The following is an 8,596-nucleotide window of genomic DNA, read 5'->3' as shown; positions in this document are numbered from 1 at the left end:
TGGGTCTAAATCTGAATGGAATCCAAGCTAACTGAGGATGAGATATTTTGTCAAAAGAAATATGCAGAAATTTCCATATCTAGACATGCAACCCTGGTGGAGACACACACCAAAAGACTGATGTAATTTCAGCCAGCTGTAGTTCTGCTAAGTATTGACTCACACTTAGCAGCGTAAGTAAAACGAATGTCAGCCATACTTCTACTTCTAAACACTTTTGAAAACCCTACGAGATTTTACTTACACTTTCCAAGTCTGTGTTGTTTCATGTTGTGTAACACAAAGTAGTGCATAATAGCAGAGCAAAAAAGGTGTGAATAAAGCACATTGAAGTTTGTGGCAGAATGTGAAAAGTTCCCTTTGCAGGGCACGGTGTGAATAGTCAAACAACTTTGATTAAGTTTTAATAGCAACCTCCTTCTCTTTGCTCTGGCTTCACCTTTTAAACATGTCTGGTGATCCTCTTTCACAATTAAATATCAGGTGCTGAAAATATTAATGACATCCAGTTAGTCAATGAAGAAGTAATTTTATGAGGTCTGATGTGGTGTATTTAATTTGCTCGACTTTTTCAGAGCAGGCAGGGAACAGATAATCCTTGTTCAACCACATTTCTACCTCGTTTAACAATCTCCTCCAGAAAGATGCCCGACTCCTCCAAACAGAAGTCAGAGTGACACTGAGAGTGCAGCATTCACACTGAGAGAGGTCACGGTGCACCCGTACACGGGATGAGGCAGAGCTTACAGCAGGCAGCCTTATTTTCTGTGGCACTAAGCTTTACAGGACATTATTTCTGATTCGTTGTGTCATTTTCAAAAATAGAGGAACATGGAGAAAATATTGTGTCTGTAAGCAACAGGTGATCATCAGCTTGCTTAAAATTCTGACCATTTATACATGAAAATCCCATCAAGGCAATTTAGAAGTTCCCTGCATGGTAACAAGGTTGTTTTATAGTCTTCTGTTGTTTTCAATTCAGATAATGGAGGGCTGAAAATTGTGCAAAATCGACTTCAGACTACATCGACATCCCCAAACCCATTTTTTCGTAAAACGTGAAACCTATCCCCGAACATAAATATACTGAATATCTTAAGAGTGATCACTGTCACTTTCACACCTCATAGTCCGGTAGACTTGTTTCGACTGGGGACCAAAATCGCAACTTTTGTTAAATTTTCAGCTGCTGTGGTTCACTTTCACACTGCACTGTCTCCAACGAGCTAAACTAATTGAGGAACCTCTTCACCTCCTTGCCTGTGGTGGCGCTGTGGGCCACTTCCTTCTTCATGGAATAGTGAAGTAGAGTCTAATGATTCTAAGACTTTTAAGAATGCTGAAAATTGGTCAATGAAAATTACTTCCTTTTTTTTTTGTTTTTGCTCTTCTGCAGAATCTGTCTAATTTCTACACTACACAGATAAAACAGATTGCAGTCAGTACTGTACATGCAAACATACACATCCGATTCAGCTGACGCAAACATTCGGAACTACAGTTGCCTTTTGTTCATTACGAGTACAACAGGTGCTGAAGTGATAGAAGATGCTGAGAGTCAGAAAAAGAACATCAGGTACCAACCTGATGAGACACGTTTCAGAGCTGATGACTCAAAGAGGTGGAATCCTGACAGGAATGCCGCTCCATTAAAAGTAAAGAGTGATGTGGACTTATTTGATGCACTGCTGCACATCGCCAAAGGCAGTAAAATGACTCAGCTCATCAAATGATCTATTTAGTCATAACTACTCATAAAATTTCAACCAAATGAGGTTTTAAAACTCGCACAAATACTGTACTTGCTGTATCTTGTCAGGGCGACAAGATTACGTCCTATATTTTTCTTTAAACGAATGTAAAAAGATCTTTTGTTTAATGATGGGCTGTGAAACTAGACTGTTAAAGTTCGGTTTAGTGGCCTCCAGTCTCCACGGTTTGTATTCTGCATTTCAAGAAGCAAATCAAACGGAAGGATTTTAGAAAATTTGTTTAATTAGAGGAATCACCAGAAATACCACACATTGTGATGTTTATGTAGCGTGAGGATAAAAAGAATGAATTGTATGCCATGTGATATTCCTGATCTGTTTTTTATAATGACCAGCTGGCTGCTTTCTGATTGCTGAAATATATACATATGTGACTGGTTACAGCCTAATAGGAAGATGCCTACACAGGGGAGTTTCGAGTTATTTACAGAATCTAAACAAGAAGTGAAGAAGACATGGCCATTTGAACGTTGGCACTATCCAATCCATTTATTTCTTCTTCTTTTTTTCTTTTTTTTTTGAGAAAATGATTTTCAAAGTTTGTCCTCAGACCTCCTGAACAACCTGGGCGAGTTAACAAATGCCGTTCGTTTTACATGTCACATGTACTGACTGTCGACACGCTATGCCTGCGAGATGTGCAGACAAAGATTTCATAAGCCAGCTTTTGTCAGGCTTATCTAATTTTTAGAGGTTTTCGGCTCGTCTTGTTATGGAGGCCTCTGTGAACCCTGGGCTTTTGTGGACTGGAGAGCAGAAACACAGGCTGTAACTTTATTTTGGTGACACCACAAATATTGTTTTTATTAAAAATGATAGATAATTTTCATTTTAATTCACTTTAGCCAAAAGTCTGTCGCTCCTTCACACTCTTCTGTGCACGTGGCTTCCCAGTTCGTATTGAACGTTCAGAAAACCTCACCCCTGCGTCTTCATAAACATTTGGGGAATGTTCGGCAAACATTTAAAATGACACACACCTGTATTGATGACGTTAAAGACTATCAAGACAAATGTAATTATAAAATAAGTCACTTTATTTCCCTTGGTTGTTTGGTTTTCTCCATTGTGTTTGATTTGATTATTTTCCCTGGATTTTTTGTTGTTGTTGTTCATCTAGTCTCATATTCAGTCCATGTCTCTGTGTTGCGACATAGGTAAAAAAAAAAAAAAAAAAATTGCGTTTACTTCCTTCATTTATTCCTGATATCTGCTCTTACGTATCTGGATTTAGTTGTAGTAGATCAGTGTTGTTCCTTCGCCAACGCTTTCCTCAGCTCGCTCCCACAGCTGTTCCCAATCACCTGATTTCCTCACCTCCATCCAACATCACTCATGTCCTGTCCTGTTCTCCGTTTGCTGCTGTTGGATGTTCTCTCATTTCATTATTGAAATTCCACCTTGATCCTCCCCAGCTGGTGCCTGTATTTCAGTTCAGCTGTTGATCCACGCTACATGACAAAAACAGATTTAAAGTAGCTTACAAACGCTGGGTGATAGGTGATACACCTGATATGATAACTTGTGAATGACGTTCTGACCTACATCTATATTTATAAACTTTATGTCATCCGAAATATGACAAATTATTGGTGCCTAGTTTGTGGTGGGGGCTGTAAACTAAGAATTTAAAAGGTTTTAGCTGGGGAACTGTGAATGTTAATTAATTGACTTTAACCTGACTGAACTGATTTTAAGTTCTTGATGAGGATGAATTGTGTCACTGAGCTTTTTGTTTGTGAGCGTTTGTATGTTCTCCACATGCATGCATGTAGTTTGGGGCTATGTAACCAAATGTCAGGCAAATGTGTGATCCACTGTTTATTCAACTCTTTGACATGAATCAAAGCATAATTACACAGTTAATCACAGAGGAACACTTAGATATGAGAGATTTATTAACCATTCAAGCATAATTTGAAGTATATACCCTTTTCTGTACATTTTATGACTTTGGCAGCAAGAAAACCATGCTAAACAGAAAGCAAATTCCTGATTATTTGCTTAACGAATACCTTTACCACGTTCCCAGGTTCAAGAATCAGTTCATGACTTTGTGTGGGGGAGGAAGGTGTAGAATACCTGCCTGAGGCGTGTAACCACAGCACTGGAAGATGCATCACTGCTGGGAAATCTGCTTCAGGGAAAAAGCCTGTTTTCTCTGCAGAAGGCAAGAAAACTGTTTAAAACTGGATCAGCAAGCTGGGGAAGGAATTCGTTTTTAAAAGAGATGACTTAGTAAATCACACATGAAGGATTAGTAGAGCAACTAAATGTCCAGAAAGGAAATTTCTTGTTTTCACATCTCACCCAAACTCATTATAACATTTAATGTGTAATTTATGGAGCAGAAAGCAATTATTCTGTAACAACACAGGTATGAATGATAATTTTGCAATTGTTTTGTTTAAACTCAGAAGTGAAAATGTCCAAGTTTCCAGTGGGAAGACCTGGAAAAGAGCCGCCTGACATGACAGAAGGATTTGTTCAAGGGTATGATTCTAAATGTATTTTTCCAATATTGTACTTTTGATTTTATCCATTGTACTTTTCATGTATGGGTTTTCAGAAAAAAAAAAAAAAAGGAAGGAAGGAATTATCCAACTGATTTTCAAAAAATGGGAAGTTACTCTTTCAGTATAAATTATTACCGTATGTTCAGGTTAATACATTTCTTTTCAGGATTAAATCTGATTTATGAAAAGCTTGTGAGCTTTTCATGAATATAAAATATTTAATTGGACTACATGAGCTCAGGACTTCTCTTGTCAAGCAGCTGCTTTCAAAAACAAAATGTTTAACTCCTCCATTTCTGTAATGACAGCAACAAACAATAAAAAGTTAAGAAAAATTATTCCAGTCTTTCTTCTTGATAGACTTGTGTGTTTATGTAACATGCCAAGCCTCTCGTCGCCTGACAGACGAAACCCTGGGTAAAGGGAAGGCGTATGAACTCAAGCACAACACTTGTTTCCTGCATAATCTGCCCTGCACTTGCATTGCCTGTTATCTGACTGAGATCTACTGAACAACTTACAGATCTACCAAAATGCTCAGGTAATTATTCCTGATTTATTTCATATGATATATTTTTTTTAATTTTCATGTCTGATTTGTTAATAATTATTTGTACTTTATATGAAAAGAAAAGATCAACAAGAGCTGTGGCATTTAAATTATTAAAATCTCTAATTATATTTTATCATACTGTTCTGATCATGAAAGTCATTTGAATAAAGAGTAGCTCTAATAATTTTTTTTTTTTTTTTCAAAAAAAAAAATTACTTACTATTGGGGAATCATGGTAATACTTACAGATTATTTTCTGTTATGTGTGGGATCAAGAGCAAATGAGAATTTTAAAAAATGTGTTTGAGAGCTAAAAAAAAAAACAAGGAAATTTTATCTCTTTTAGAAATACTAGTCTTTCACTTAAGACATTTTTCAATGTAGTTTATAAACATCGCATTTGCTTTTTAGACAGATAGAAACGTTCCAGCAGGGTTTTTTTTGCTGTTGAAGCTTTTAAAAGCTTCAACAGTTTGCAGTCATGATCTAGAGAACAGATAAAAGTCTTCCTTGAGTTTAAGTTTCAAGAAACGTTGATTTGTGGCTCCACAGGTCTTGGCAGTTTGACAAATATTTTGTGTAAGTTCCTGTAAGAGATTTTTTTAATTTTTGCTGAAACTGTTGAAGAGAGGACTTTTTTAAACAAAGATAACCAGATGAATGTTGGAATGTTGTGTTACCACAACACAACTTAAAAAACAAAAGAAAATTTTATGCACATTTTTTATGAAATGTCTACATCTGAAACTTTTTTGGGTTGTTTTAGCTTTATTATCCTAAACTTCGAAAGACATTTTGTTATGATCTGTGTTTTCTGTGTAGTTATTTTTGAGGTTTTCTGTGTTTTAGTTCATTTTCCCTTGTGAGTCTGTCTTCCCTGTTGATTGCTCCCCAGGTGTGTCTACTTACCTGATTACCCTCCCTGTGTATTTAAGTCCACCTGTTGTCTTTGTGTTTTGTCGGATCCTTGTCTAATGTCAGTTTGTCTAATGCTTTCCCGTAGAACTGTACAGTCCTGGTTTGCTAAGCTCTGGTTTCACTTGTTAGTTGCTACCGGTTGTTAGCTGTGTGATAATTGTTCCTGCCGTGCTGCCTGACTTGGACTATGTTGAGCTACATCATTATTAAATTCATCCTCTTCATCACAACCTGGGTCTACCTGCGTCTCTCACCACCAACCAACACCAATCGTGACACATTTTATTTACAATTGAACGTAAGAATCAAAGGGTTCACTCAGACTTCTTAGTATTTAAGTTGTATGATGTCAATGTTTAACTTCTGTTCAATCTTTTTCTTAGTCTTTTTTTAAATTAAAGTTAATATAAGTCTTAATTTGTAGGAGCACAAAGCTGAAGTGTCTGTTCTGTATGATTATCAACACTGTCTACAATGATAAATCCTTTCCCTACTTTTGTGACAGTTATCATTTGCAATTAAACTGAAAGAAAGTAAATATGTTTGAAAACTATGAAAATCAAAATGAAAAAAACAAAAACAAGATGAGGTTCATCTATTGGGAAAAGGGTGGGAGGTGGTAGGGAAGGTCCAATAATTTTGCTGATGTTTTATTCATAGCTGAAAGTAAAAATCCAAGAGTTAAGTGAGACTTTTCTGTACTTAAATAATATTAGTTTATTTCAAACACTAAGTTTTGGAGAAAATTTAGAATGGGTTTTTAAATCTCTAAAACCTATACATTTTTTAGGAGTGTGCATGTTTTTGAGAGCCAGTGGAAGAAATACTTTGACAATTGCCAGTTCAGCACTATTATTAATAGATGTCTTTTTTTTGGCATTGCAGGTTTGGTAAAAGACCATTTCAGAGAGAAGTCTGTGCAGTAACCTCTGCGATGGTGGGAACTCTTATGCTGGTCACTTTGTTTTACTATTCTGATGATCTCTCCACCTCAGACAACAAACTTCAAATTGATATCAGAAACTATGAATGTCACATGCTGTCCTCAGTCAGAGAATCCTCAAAAATTGACCCCATACCAAGATGTGAAAGAAATATATCTGTTGAACAGATCCAGAACTTCAGCTCACTACCTACTAACATTAAAGACCTCCTCTACTACCGTCACTGCCGACACTTTCCCATGCTACTTGACGTACCCAACAAGTGTGGTGGAGCCAATGCATCATCTGATGTCTTCCTTCTACTGGTCATCAAAAGTTCTGCCGTGAACTATGACCGCAGAGAAGTGCTGCGCAAGACCTGGGCCAAGGAGAGACTGTCTAACGGCGTGTGGATCCGAAGGATCTTCATCTCAGGAACGATGGGCACGGGTTATGAGAAGAAGAGACTAAACCAACTCCTCAAGCTGGAGCAAAGCAAGTACAACGACATAATCCAGTGGGATTTCAAGGACACGTTTTACAACCTCACGCTGAAGCAAATGCTCTTTTTGGAGTGGATGGAGAGAAACTGCCCACAGGCCCACTTCCTGTTTAATGGTGATGACGATGTCTTTGCCAACACGGACAACATGGTTATGTATCTCCAAAACTTTGAACGCAAAGGTGGAAGGAAGCACCTGTTTGCAGGTCATCTGATCTACAACGTAGGACCCATCCGTTCGCCACAGAGTAAATACTACGTTCCAGAGCAGCTCTATGAGTCCAAGTTATACCCTGCTTACTGCGGTGGTGGGGGCTTCCTCTTGTCTGGCTACACGGCTTCGGTCATTTACGCCAACTCACACTCCATCCCCATTCTTCCGATTGACGACGTTTACATGGGAATGTGTCTGGCTCGGGCAGGGTTTAAACCGGAGCACCATCTTGGAGTGAGAACAGCTGGTCTGCATGTTCCTGGCAAGAATGTTGATGAGTTTGACCCTTGTTTCTTTAAAGAAATGCTTCTTGTGCACAGAATGCTGTCAGGCGAGATGTATACTCTGTGGCACAGAATTCATGACCCAGACCTTCGGTGTGCCCCTCTCAATTTCAGATTGTAAACTGGATGCTTTTTTTGTTTTTTTTTCCCCCACTACAGTAGTGTCTGCTCTAGAGCCAGGCAGATCCTGTTGTAGATCCAGATCAGCTGGTTCCAGCAGTGGTTTTTCCTCTGAATTTCTCTGGAGCGGAATTTGATTTTCCACTCATACATTTGAATGTACAACCAATTTTTTAAGTTTCTTCACAACATATGGGTTTTCAATTATAGCTTACAGAAATAAAACTGGCTCAAACTTATAGATGGTGGGGATATACATATAATTTATTTGATAAATATTAAATATTGTCATTATGGAGACAAATCATTGTTCAAAATGTGCATATGGCAAGCAGAGTTTTATTTCATGTACATGATGTAAAGGATGTTGTATGTATTTTAAAGTTCTTAATAAAACAAGGTTATGGGTCTGGTGTCTCATAAAATTTATCCAAAGCATCTAAAAAAAATTTTATATAACAGAAGAAAAAAATCCAGCCAAACCGGAGGGTAATCTGCCATTTCACACGAAATATAAAACTGTCTAGCGAGAGTTTGAGATGTTAAAAAGGAAAGGCTCATGCAGAAAACAAAGATTTAGTTCTGCCAAACACCAACTACACCAGATTAGAATCGAGAGAAAAAAGATTCAATTTGATTTTTTTACAACATTTAAAAAGGTTATTGGCTCTAATGTGGAGCTTTTGGTATTACAGTATCAAAAATAATAAAGACGCTGGTCCTGGGCCAGAAACTGCAGCCTCGCAGCCGATTGCCTATAACTTCTGGTTTCAAAACCATATTGCTAATATCAA

General features: G+C 37.5%; 1 protein-coding gene across 2 annotated transcripts; it reads left to right on the top strand.

The window, feature by feature from the left end:
• Positions 1-4,672: 4,672 nt before the first annotated feature.
• On the top strand, positions 4,673-8,213 carry LOC106955559 (N-acetyllactosaminide beta-1,3-N-acetylglucosaminyltransferase 3-like). Of its 2 annotated transcripts, none has more exons than XM_015045822.1 (2): positions 4,673-4,829; positions 6,645-8,213. In XM_015045822.1, the coding sequence occupies exons 1-2, from the start codon at positions 4,822-4,824 to the stop codon at positions 7,801-7,803; spliced, it is 1,167 nt and encodes a 388-aa protein (XP_014901308.1). In that variant the 5' UTR covers positions 4,673-4,821; the 3' UTR covers positions 7,804-8,213. The 2 variants fall into 2 exon arrangements, with proteins under 2 accessions (XP_014901308.1, XP_014901309.1); XM_015045823.1 differs by lacking the exon at positions 4,673-4,829 and adding an exon at positions 5,794-6,057.
• Positions 8,214-8,596: the final 383 nt, after the last annotated feature.

This window comes from Poecilia latipinna, unplaced genomic scaffold (assembly GCF_001443285.1).
Source record: "Poecilia latipinna isolate Pla-1442-1.1 unplaced genomic scaffold, P_latipinna-1.0 Scaffold745, whole genome shotgun sequence".
In the NCBI taxonomy this organism is placed as follows: domain Eukaryota; kingdom Metazoa; phylum Chordata; class Actinopteri; order Cyprinodontiformes; family Poeciliidae; genus Poecilia; species Poecilia latipinna.
This window is presented reverse-complemented; position numbering and strand designations above follow the sequence as displayed.